The 12,776-nt window shown below is 38.5% G+C and overlaps 1 protein-coding gene across 4 annotated transcripts in view; it reads right to left on the bottom strand.

The window, feature by feature from the left end:
* USP48 (ubiquitin specific peptidase 48) overlaps positions 1–12,776 on the bottom strand; it is an 86,158-nt gene that overhangs the window by 41,291 nt on the left and 32,091 nt on the right. For all 4 annotated transcript variants that reach the window (XM_077899241.1, XM_077899240.1, XM_077899242.1 and 1 more), the window contains exons 4-9: positions 10,060–10,187; positions 9,240–9,364; positions 8,647–8,755; positions 6,446–6,579; positions 5,703–5,785; positions 1,672–1,851 (exon numbers count right to left, since the gene is read on the bottom strand). In XM_077899241.1, the coding sequence (XP_077755367.1) occupies positions 1,672–1,851; positions 5,703–5,785; positions 6,446–6,579; positions 8,647–8,755; positions 9,240–9,364; positions 10,060–10,187 (759 nt within the window). The remainder of the gene's footprint in view (positions 1–1,671; positions 1,852–5,702; positions 5,786–6,445; positions 6,580–8,646; positions 8,756–9,239; positions 9,365–10,059; positions 10,188–12,776) is intronic.

Raw genomic sequence — 12,776 nt, 5'->3', positions numbered from 1 at the left:
ATCTGACTCTTGGTTTCAGCTCAGGTCATGGTCTCAGTGTTCTAAGGTTGAGCCTGACACTGAGCCAGGTAGAGTGCAGAGCTTGCTTAGAATTCTCTCTTACTCTCCACTTGTGTATGCGCACGCAAGGAACTCAAATTTGTTCAGTATTCTTTAGAGAACACAGGAGTAAAAAGTTTGAAGACTACCGTGGACTTAAAAATGCATGAGCATGTACAGTGAAGAGGAGGTCAGGCATTTCAAACTAAAATGTACTAAGATTTACCATGTTTAATATTTTTTAAAAGAGTTTTTATGAAGAAAGCAGGCATGCGCAAGCAGGGGGAGGAGCAAAGGGCAGACTCCATGCCGAACAGAGTCCCATGTGGAGCTTGATCTCACCCCTGAGATCGTTATCTGAGCTGAAACCAGGAATTGTACTCTCAACTGAATGAGCCATACAAGCCCAACATGTTCAATACTTTGTGTAAGATGGAATATAAAACAATTCAAAGTGCATGATAGAATACAAGAATAAAAGACTTACAGAATTTAATGAACAAGGATTTTCTATTTTTGGTAAGAAAACGAAAGATAACACTTATAGTGTATGTTGCATACAGCATAAGAGCCATTAAAAGTATGGAATGGGATCCTGATAGGGTGATAGGGAGTCTCTTTCTCCTGAACTGTTTTAAAATTTAGGACTATCTATATGTAGAAGATAAGACCACCTTAGCAATGCTTTTAATCCTATAGTAAACCTCAGTAGAGAAGACCTAAAGACACATCTGTTTTCTTCTAATAGTCTAATAAAGATATATATAAGAAAATGCTAAGAACCTGATTATTAATGAGGAAATAACATTGCTGAATATCTATAAACACCTAATCATGATTTAAAAATACAAACTCTCTATAAATTACAATACGGTCTCACTTAAACATCTGTGGAAAGGTTCCCTTATACACATCAAAAGCCAACTCCAAAGGCCATGCTCCTCCCTGAAACCTTGGGAAAGTAGCTCTGATCCATCAAGAACACTGGCAGAAGACACATACCTGTTCCCATTCCTTTTCTCTTATTTAGGCCCCATAGTCCAAACCTTACCCAAAAATAAAAGCATGGTAATAAAGTGAAAAGAAGCTCAGCTGAAATAGCTCTTACTTGCGTATTCGTTCTTTAGGGAGTAAGTGGGTACTCTGGCTCAAGAACATGGAGAACAGATATTCAAATACTCCTAAGGGTAGACCTCAACACTCCCCAGATACATTGCTCACATTTGAGGGATGGGGTATGATACTTAGCAAGGAGGAGTAGGCACTATTCTAAGAGCAAAGGACTCCTGCTAAATTATTTCCTCAAAGTATATTTTCTAACTCAAAGAAAAGGATTACAAATCCTACTATGTTAAATCTACTGCTCTGTTCATTTTACACCTAAAATCCACTATCCTCTCCCCATCCCATCCATAATTAAACTGGTAATTGAGTATTTGCCTTTAAACTGCATTGAACTATTACAAAAATCATCTCTGGGAGAAAAATTCCTTAAGATGTTTTTTATGTGATTAAGAAATGCAAATATCCTTGATAACCCATAACAATCTTGGGCCCTAAGTATTTAGTACCAAGATTTCCATTAAGAAAAATTTATATTTTAAAAGGGCACTCACAACTTAAAGGTTTTACCTAGATCTTCCTCAATCCCTAGTTGTAATTTCTTCCCTTCCATCTTTTCTATGTCTTCGTCATTAAACTTATACCATTCACCGGACTGTGGATCTTTCACATGGGCAATGTAGTGGCCAGAATAAGCACTCACTCCTCTGTGTATGAGGACTGCACTGAGTTCATACACATAGGACCCACCTGGAAAAGAAAAAGGGATAAAGTGAAAGATGGTTTGCAGAACAATATTTCTTCTTATATCCTCAGTCTGAATTATAATGATTAAAATTGTTTACACATCTCATAGAATTAAAGGCCTGTCACCTTAAAAAGAACGTCACTTAACCAAAAAAAAAAATCTAGTTTTACACAGTAATATAGCCGACACTGTCTTAAGCAGCTCGCTACCTTAACTCTCCATTTCTTCTCTAAAATATACAGCTGGAAAGCTCTGACATTCTGGGCACCCAAGTCATGATTACAAAGCTATTCTGTTGTAGACTTTGCCTATCAGCTATATCCTTAGCAAGTATCAGCTGCTCTTACTCGTTACAAAATTACACAAACTAACCAGATGGGAGAGTGAAACTAAAAAGCTATTGTTTCTAGAATAAAACAAGAAAATGTTTTAGGAAAAACTGGAGGAACGTCATTAAAGGCGAATTGCTGTCAAAATAGGTACTGGCATAGATAACTAGAAACTATCAGGAGAGAAAACATTAAGAAATCTAGAATGATTCTGCACATGCACATGGGGCCAAAGAGACTGGTTGAAGTCCGTTTGAGAGGAATCTAGCCAGATTCTCCCAGGGTGAAACTAGGGTTCCTCAGTTCAAGAAATGTGGAGAAAACAAACCTGTCAAGCACAGGAAATAGCAGGAAAAAATGATCTGCCTTATAGCTGACACTGGGGAGGAGGAGGAAGGGAGATAAAACCCCAAATATTACACGTTCTTGAGATGCTAGACTCATGTTTCTATCTACCACAATTCACACTACCTACAAAGTCTAAAAAGTGCACAAGAGTTTATTTACATGTGGTCCTGGGATGAGTGATGGTTCTAAGGAAGGTGAATTCTGTCAAACACATGCGGTCACACACTGCAACACAAAACATGCATCACTACAACTGAGAGGCAGCCTACCCAACAGACAGTGGAACAAAACGCATAAGGATTTTTCTCCTCAGCTACTGGAAAACAGACAAGTGAACACTTAAGTATGTTTAAATAAATAATTAGAATTAAAAGGATAAAACATGACAATCATATGATAAAGAACCAAACTGAAGCAACTCAAAGTCAACACCTGAATGGAGAATCAATAAAGTAGAAGATAGAGCTGAACAAAGCAGAAAGGAGAAAGCGACAAAACGAGAAAGCAACGAGTGAGTCAGGGGACATGGAGAACTGTCTTAACCCACACCTAGCAGAATTTCAGGAGACAAACAAAATGAATGAAACGACATTTTAAGAGGTAATTGACAAGGAATTGTTTACTGTCCTTCCCAGGAAGAAAAACACGTTTCAAACCTACCCCAATAACTAAGCGTGACAGTGCAAGACCCCAAAAACCCAAAGGAAGAAAATCAGACAAAACAGGCCACACATCAAGAAAGACTAAGGGGGCACATGGGTGGCTCAGTGATTGAGCTCTGTCTGCTCAGTTTGAGATCGTGGGATCGAGTCCTGCATCAGGCTCCCCATAGGGAAACTGGTATTACCTTTGCCTATATCTGTCTCTCTGTGTTGCTCACAAGAATTTAAAAAAAAAAAAAAAAGACTTAGCCACCAACTCCTTGCCAGCAACAGAAGCCCTAAGAGACAACAAGTCTCTAATGTCCTGCATGAAAATAACTGCCCACATCAGAGGAAATAAATTTTTCAAGAACAAAATACAGACACTTTCAGATAGTGGCATGTGAAAACAATCTGCCATCAGCAGCCCTTTCAATAAGAATTTTATAAGCTCTAATTCAATATTTATAAGTTACTGCAGGGCAGCCCTGATGGCCCAGAGGTTTAACGCCACCTTCGGCCCGGAGTGTAATCCTGGAGACCTGGGATCGAGTCCCATGTTGGGCTCCCTGCGCAGAGCCTGCTTCTCCCACTGCCTGTTTCTCTGCCTCTGTCTCTCTCTCTGTGTGTGTCTGTCATGAATAAATAAATAAAATCTTTAAAAAAAAGTTACTGCAGATAGGAGGTCTAGAATGCAAATTGGAATGAAGGATAAACCCAAAATGCTGAAAAACTGAACACCAACAGTAGTACAAACAAGAAGTCCTCCTTTAATTTTTAAGAGCTGAACTAAAAATACATATTAAAAATAAGTTAGGAGAAGATTGAGTTTTCAGTGGTTTGAGAGCCTTGTTTAAAGTTCCTACTTAAGTAATCTCTACAACCAATGTGGGGCTAAAATGCACAACCCTCAGATCAAAAGTGCATGTGGTCTTCCAAGCAAGACTGCCAGGCACCCCACAGTACTTGTACTGATTTTTATTTTTTTAAAGATTTTATTTATCTGTTCATGAGAGAGACACAGAGAGCAAGAGACATAGGCAGAGGGAAAAGCAGGCTCTCAGGCGAGCCCAATGTGGGACTTGATCCCAGTACTCTGGGACCATGCCCTGAGCTAAGGCAGACGGTCACCGTTGAGCCACACAGGTGCCCCATGTACTGAATTTAGATGTAGATATTAACTCCAGAGTTAAATGTGCCCATTTTAATTTCTAGGTTAATTAGAAAGAATAAAATAGCGATATAAACAGCCCACCTGCATTCGCCTTGTGCGCTGGTCCACAGTCCACATTTTAGGGCTTACGAAGACTCACCTACCTACTGTTTTTTCTGCCACAGCCCTCTCCCATTACTTCACAGTAAAGGTGAACCAGTAAAGAAAAAAAAAAAGCCTTTCCATCTCCCCAACCTCATGAAACCATAAAGAAAACTGATTAGCCATGGACAGAGCAACAGAAAGAGTATTGGGGGGTGTTGTGGTATTAGATTGGTCTTCATATATCAGGTTCTTAAAGATTAGATGAGCAAAGGGACTTCAGCATTGAACCTGAGACTCCAGGATCACGCCCTGGGCCAAAGGGAAGTGCATAACTGCTGAGCCACCCAGGCAACCCAAAGACTGTTCTTTTTAAAAAAAAATTTTTTTTTTTTCTTGAATCATGAGACACAGAGGGAGGGAGAAACATAGGCAGAGGGAGAAGCAGGCTCCCTGCAGAGATCCTGACACAGGACTCAATCCAAGGACCCCGGGATCACCACCAGAGCCAAAGGCAGATGCTCAACCACTGAGCCATCCAGGCAGCCCCCCAACGATTTCTTTCAACAGTTTTTAAGGTTTTTGTCTATTTTAAGTTGCCTCCAGAAGCTTTTTCTGGAGAGAGACAAAAAAACTATGATGTAATTTCTATATTAAATAAATAGGAAGATGAATCTAAGGAAGAGGTGAAGCAGTCCTTCCACATTAGGGCAAGAGAAACAAAAGGGCCAGAAGTTTTTCTCTATTAAGCACCGCCCTGTATGGTAAGCTGATGACCATCAAGAGGAATAGGGAATCAATGATTTCTTCTTGAAAATATGTCACACCATCCTAGGATTCATCAATGGTCACAGAGGGGAAGAATTACAGTGTAAGTATTGGAATTATGCCAACAAAAGTTTTTGATAAAAAGTTAAAAAAAAACACATGGAGGCAGCTCAAAAAGATTTAATTTTATGAGGGATTACAGATATGGCACTGACCTAAGGGACCACTTTTGGGTTCATACAGTATAGTACCTTCTCCCCTTTATATTCTTTTGTAGATACTGATGAGCCATCTAATCTTTGTGGTATACTTACTCATGGAAAATGGAAGTAACAAAAAAAAAAAAAAAAAAAAAAGAAAATGGAAGTAACATCTCAGCTCACTTAAAAAGTCTTTGTTCCCAGACAGAGTTTAGCAAAGAATAGTTATAAGCTGCTATTCTGTATTCAAAGGTTGACCAAAAGTTACAGTCTCTGAGCATCTTAATTATCACTGCCTGGTAAAAGTTTTACCTTTATGTTCCACATAAGGCTCCATATCCAAAATTTCTGAGAAGCCGATGTACGTATTCAGTTTTTTCTTATGTCCAGTTTGCCTAACCAAGAAGAAAGCTAATTACATTTATATATAAAACAATCATAAAACAATGCATAAGCTCTATCAGCTATTTTTAATGAACTCAATGGCACCTAGGTAAGTTTCATTCAGCAATCTTACTCAAAAACTTGTATAATTAGAAGTCAACATAGTGCTGTGACAATTGGTGGCAAATAGGTTAAAAGTATGAATTTAAATGGTTGATGCCGAACTTTTCAGAAGTTTTAATTTAATCACAAGAGAGCCATTGACCTTGCTTTAAGTAATGTGCTCATGCAAACATTTCCTTTAATTATAGTATAAAAATCTATTCCTAGGGGTGGGTTAGGGGTGGAGGATTAACAAGTAGGAATTTATTTCTTATATAAACATTGAAGATAATTCAGTTCTTACCTATGTTTGTTTTCCTTTGCCGTTTTTGATAGAATTAAAACAAGGATTCTTTCACTAATTTCTAGTCACTAATATATTGGTGGCATCCTTAAGAATTTTGTGATAAAATCAGGAAATATTGGCATTTCAAAATGACAAGTCCCACTTACAACTTTCATTTCCAAATCTAGTCTCAAAGTGTTCTATTACTTGATCTATGGTAAAATCTGTCCACATTAGTCCATAATGAACAAATGAACAAATACTGCTGCTCAAACATATTTACCTGTCAAAGACAAAACGCATCAGCTGTAAGTTCAAGGTACAGGGAAGGCTAAGGAGTCTGATCTTCCTTGTTGCATTCTGTTTACTTTGACAGTTTTCACAAAAGTATCGATTGTCTCCTTCTAATTTTTCTTCCTGATTACAAATAAGACATTATATTAAAAGAATTAGAAGAAAGATTAGTAAAAAGATCCTAATCTATGATATAAAGAATAATTTCAAGTAACAGACCCCCCACCTGTTGAAGATCAAGCCACTATAAGTAATGAAGGATACGTAAGATAAAAGGTACTACGTAGCAGTGATATTATTAATTTGTATGCAATGATTTAAAATTGATGTGCCTCTTAAGATGTAGAATTTTTTTAAATACTTTTGAAAAAACTTTTCCCTGATAATCCCACTTTGGGAATTATAAGAACTATAAAGCAGGTTCTACCAAAAACAAAGACCATTATGTACTTTGATGCAACAAAAATAACTTAAGGACAATGAAAAATGGGTTGAAATTACACATGGCCACCAGAATACAAAATTACATATATACAAAAATCACACAGTTAAAATTACTGAATCATGCTGATGAGGTAAAGCTAAAAGATTGTGAGAAATTCAGTGGTATAGCTTGGTGGTTTCTTTTTAAATTTTTCCTCTTAACTCGCTGGCCAGTCCTCCTCCTCCTCAGCTTCCTTTGTCAGCAACTCCTACCTCCCTAAGCCTCTCAGTGTCTGAGGGCTTGATCCTTGGTCCTGGTCTCTCTCAATCCCGATTTCATCCAGCCCCAACTCCCCTGAACCATGTCTCAAATGTAACACACCCTCAAACAAACTCCCAATCCCTCTCCCAGGCCTATTTCTCCCACAGCCCTTCTCAGAGCAGTTTTGGCAATTCCATCCTACCTAGAACTCAGGCCAAAGCTTAGTAATCCTTGACTCACTTCCAGGTCCAGTCAGTAAACTGTATCAGTTCTTTGAAAATATATCAAAAATCAGAATACTACTTACTTATCACCTTCTTATCTAGCCCTTGGTCAAAGCCAGCATCAACTCCTCTGTCTGCCCCATCCCACCTTCAGCCAATTCTCAAGACAGGCCCTCAGTTCTCCCCTACAGGCAGACCATAAGTCTCCTATGCTTACCATTCCCTGATGGCATTTCACTGCACTCGAAGTCAAGCCTCTAGCAAAAGCCCACCAGGCTCCATCTGATATGCTCTTTGGTTACCTCCACAACATCTGTCTCCCCTTGCTTATTCACTTCAGCTACACAGATCCTGCTGCTCCTCAAACCACCAGGCACATTCTTGTCTGGAGCAGCTGTACTTCCATTTCCTACAAGGCTCACACCTTCACTTTCAGTCATTTTATTTCTAACTGCAACCAATCCCACTCTCACCCCACCACATTCTCCATCCCCATTCCCAGATTTATTTTTTTCCACGGCACTTATAATACTTGACACACTAAATATTTTACTTAGATGTATTGTACTGTCTTCCCCGGTCCCCCACAATACTACGTTGTAGGGCAAGTTTTCTGTTTCAACCACTAGGGTTATCCCTAACCACTGAATCAGTGGCTGAACACAGTTAAGCACTCAACCAATATCTAGCTGACTGAATTCAGTAAATGACTAAAGCAGGCTAACGGCTGTGCTAAGAAAGGAAGCTATAGGATAAGCTCATCTATCATGCCACGTGCCTGTTCCCACTTGGTAAGAGGCTTCCCCCTAAAAGCTTTTCTAACTTAGAAAGAAAGGGAGCCACCCCCCTTCCTCCACATGCATCTACATACACTGAAAGGAGAAATATGGAGTGGAGGATCTGAAGACCACAGTAGTGCTTTAAAAAACAAACACACATTCCACACGTTCTCCTGAAATCAAATTCAAATTAACCTGGTAGTAGTAGAGCTTACATTTCCTAAAACCCTCTGCCACTCCTAATTATACAAGTTTCTTTTCCCTAATTATACAAGTTTTTAACACATAACTTTACATAACTGAAACTGCCCCAAATTGTTTTTAACACATAGCCTGCTTCACCACTTTAAAATTTACAAAGTTTTCTCCAGATCATTACAGAAATAGACACTTCATATGTAGAAAAGGCTAACATGATGAATTTGGCCATTAAATAACAAAACCATTCAGAATAGTACTTAACGATAATGAGCAGAAACAACATACACCAAAATTTGAATACCTTCAAAAATTCTGAGATGCAATCTGTTAATTGCTTGTGGCCTTGGATATTTAACTCCAGTTCATAAAACTTTGATAAAAGCTTAGACTCTCTGCCACATTGATTGCAACTATAATAAAACAGAGTGATAAAATTAAGAAGGGAAAACAATCAAGTTCCATTGTATTACATTTCAGAACTATGGAAGGACGCATTTATTTCCTTGGTTTTCTTTCAGGGAAATTATTTACGCTACATATTAAAAATAAAAACAAAGTGATTGGTGAGGCATGTAGCTTACGATTAAGAAAAATTTCAAGAGGAATTTTACATTTACTTCAGTATTCCATGGACTCCAATCTCCTTCTCTGAACTCACAACACAGTCATAAATTACATGGTGAGAGCTCAACCACACACAGCTCTCAACATCTGAATGAGTTCAACTACATTTACCACGTCAGCTGTTTACATGTTCCCATGGAAATGAATTAGTATAAATATTACAGGCCCCATGACAGCCCACAAGAGCTGTAACATGAACTGAAAAATCAGATAGCAGGCGAGCAACAGTCTTAGAATACGGTATACCTCGGGAAGCTGAAACACACTTACACGGTTACGTAAGCATATTCTCCACAGAACTGCTGTTGGACAATGTTCCGCACATCTGGATTTTTTTGTTTAGACAAAGTATCTTCCAACAAAGACATAAACAGCTTTGAAAATTCTTGGGCATCCTACAACACACGTTGGGATTAATAAGAAAAATACCTTGCTTTTCGACTTCTGATACAAACAGCAGTAAGTGAAATGTTCCAGAAACTCTCCATTTTGAACTTAGCATTTTCAGATAAGGACTAGAGCTATGCTGAACCAGTTTGTGCCCACATATGTAATTTTCAGAAATCGGATCAAGTAAAATGTAAAATGGACAGTAAATAAATGCTCTAATTCATGGGACACCTGGGTGGCTCAGTGGTTGAGCGTCTGCCTTCAGCTCAGGGCATGATCTTGGGTGTCCTGGGATCGAGTTCTGTATCAAGCTCCCTGCTGGAGGCCTGCTTCTCCCTCTGCGTGTGTCTCTGCCTTTCTCTTTGTGCCTCTAATGAATAAATAAAATCTTTTTCTAAAAAAGGCGCATTTCACTTAATTTCCTCCTACAAACATTCTAAAGAACACTTTGGTACCACTTATTAAAAAAAAAATTAGTGTCTGGGGTACCTGGGTGGCTGTCAGATAAACATCTAGCTCTTGATTTCGGCTCGGGTCATGATCTCAGGATCCTGAGATTGGACCCTGCATCGGGCTCTGCTCTCAGTGGGGAGCCTGCTTGAAGATTCTCTCTCTCCTTTTCCCTCTGCCCCACCCCTGCTTGTGCTCTCTTACTCTAAAGAGTCTTTAAAAAAAATAAATAAAATTTAAAAGTTCTTACCTGCTGTTGCCCTGTGTCCAAGCCCAAGGCTTTAACAAATCCTGATGGATCAATGTACCGCCTATTACTGTTTTGCAACAAGGCAAACAAGTACTGGAGATGCTCACAAATTGTCTGAGGCTCATAATCTATTGGAAAATACATGTTGTTTTTAAAAAACTGCTACTTTTATTTAAAAAATATGTATTTCTTCACAGAATATTAAACACCTTATTTTTAAAGACTTTAATAGAAACAAATTAGTAATCACATTTGTTTCGGAAGTAATGACGCCATGACTCTCCATATACATCCCCTAGAGGCAAGAGTTATATGTACAACAGCAACCAGGACTAGTTTTCTAGGGTCAAATCACACTGAAATGTTGAGTGCAATATAAAAACCACAGGCTATATTTACCATTTACATAAGATGGCCAAATACTTTAATCTCACTAATGTGAACTTGCCACACATTAAGCCAGTGATACGATTCAAACTTGAATGAATAATTTTAAGCTCCTAGTATTTTAGAGTGCCAAGTTTTAGTGGGTCAGGGCAAGGTACTGTAAATAAGAAATGTGCATCTCAAGAGCCCCAAAGGACTTGAGCATTATCTTCTGTGTCAGTCACCACACTGCATTGCCTGCTCTTTGATAACATCCATCAGCTAAGGCCCACCTCTCTTTCACCAGCCTGTGCAACATTCAGTCGTGTCAGCAGAGGGCACTGGAGGGCTCAGTTGTGCATGCCCCACCAGGCCTGGGCAGCCAACAGCGTCTAGCAACTTCCTCCAGCACCTCCTCTGGTGGCACGGTGGTAAGTGGTCTTTTGTGCAGCACGTTCTCTCAAATGACCACTATGTGAATGACCCCGCAGGGACCCTCTGAGGTCACTTACTATGATGCCTGGTTCTGACACCTAGGATTTCCCTGTACACACTTTCAAGGAGGGTTCCCCACTGAGGAAACAGCCCAGGACCTTTTCAGCCATCAAGTGAGCCTGTGCAGGGCATTCTTCAGAAGTCATTTCAGACTTGCGCAATGGGGAGTGAGACTCCTCCTTGGGTGTTTGTTCTTTTGCCCTGGAGGTAGCAGCTGCTCCCTGTATCTCCTATTCTTGTTTTCTTCAATTCCTCTTTAATTCTCACTAACCAATCCTCCATTACTCTAATATTTAGATAATTATTAATTATTTAATATTTATTATTTATTAATAATTCTGTATTCTTGGTGAGCACCTTGTATATAATTATCAAACCACTATGCAGTACACCCTAAATGTATTTTGTCAAACTATACTTCAATAAGATTCCTTACAAAGAAATCTTCAAGTAATAAATGTTTTTTAAAAATTAATAAAAAGTCTACCTGTATGCTATAAAAATATTAATCCAGGGCACCTGGCTGGCTCAGTCAGAACAGCATATGACTCCATCTTGGGAGTCAAGCCCCACACTGCTGTAGAGACTACTTAACAATAATTTTAAAAACTTTAGATACATATATATAAAATAGTAATTCCTTGTTCTTTATGTTCAAACCTATTGTGTTGTTTCTGTCTCCTATTTGGACACTGAATAGTTTATTTCTTTACTAACAACTGTGACTTTCAGGAAGTCAACATTTCGTTTATAAAATAAATGTAAAAATATTACTTCCTAGGGTACTAAGGTTTTGTGGACCCTCAATCAATTCAAGTAAATTTATCTCTACTGCAAGTCTCTTATATCACAGGTTAGACACTCCATACTTATAACTCCAAAATAACAACTCCTCTGGGGCACCTGAGTGGCTTAGGTGGTTGAGGGTGCAACTCTTGATTTTGGCTCAGATAATGATCTCAATGTTGTCAGATCAAACCCTGTGACTGGCTTGGCACTTAGTGTGGAGTCTACTTGAGTTTCTCTCTCCCTCTGCACTTCTCCATTCTCATGCTCTTAAAATTATAATAATAATATTAATAATAATAACTACTCCTCTGCTGGCTTTCCTTTATTTTTTAAAGATTTACTTATTTTAAAATGAGAGAGAGGAAGAAAGCATAAGTATGAGCGTGGGGGTGGGGGTGGGGGAATCTCAAGCTGATTTCACACTCTGCATAGAACCTGATGTGGGGCTTGTTCTAATGACCAAGATCACAACCTGAGTCAAAACCAAGAGTCAGAATCTTAACCGACTGTACCACCCAAGTGCCCCTGGCTTTCGCATGTATAAAATAAGGGAGTGACTGAGCTGTGAGCAGAACCCAGATTCCATCATTATCCAACACAAAGCCTTTGCACTCTACTGCACTGTGTCTATTAAAATAGTAGTAGAAATGTGCACTCAGAATGAAGTGAGGGAACAATTTTGGTGAAATATTAAAAATCCATGCACTTAGAAATTAAAAAAAGAGAGATTTTTCAAGATTATGTTAAAGCCACAATACCCAAAAGGCCATGACACATCATTTTATAAAACAGAAATTTAGTTTTCACTTGTTATGTAGCTGTCATATCCCTGGTAAATTTATATTTTAGCAAAATAATGCTAAACATCAAAAAGGATCAATTTTACATTAATCATCCTTTACACACAATGTTACCTTCATCTTTAAATCTAGATTTAAATATTCAAAACTATAAAAATAATGTTTGGGGGAAATAATTTTATGGGGAGGTGGGAAAAAACTTTAAGTCCTGTGTTTGCTTTGTATTTAAATAGGCTCCACACCCAACATGGGTCTCTAACCGAGATG

This window comes from Canis aureus, chromosome 5 (assembly GCF_053574225.1).
Source record: "Canis aureus isolate CA01 chromosome 5, VMU_Caureus_v.1.0, whole genome shotgun sequence".
In the NCBI taxonomy this organism is placed as follows: domain Eukaryota; kingdom Metazoa; phylum Chordata; class Mammalia; order Carnivora; family Canidae; genus Canis; species Canis aureus.
Note: the sequence above shows the minus strand (reverse complement) of the source record. Positions and strands in the feature narration are given on the sequence as shown.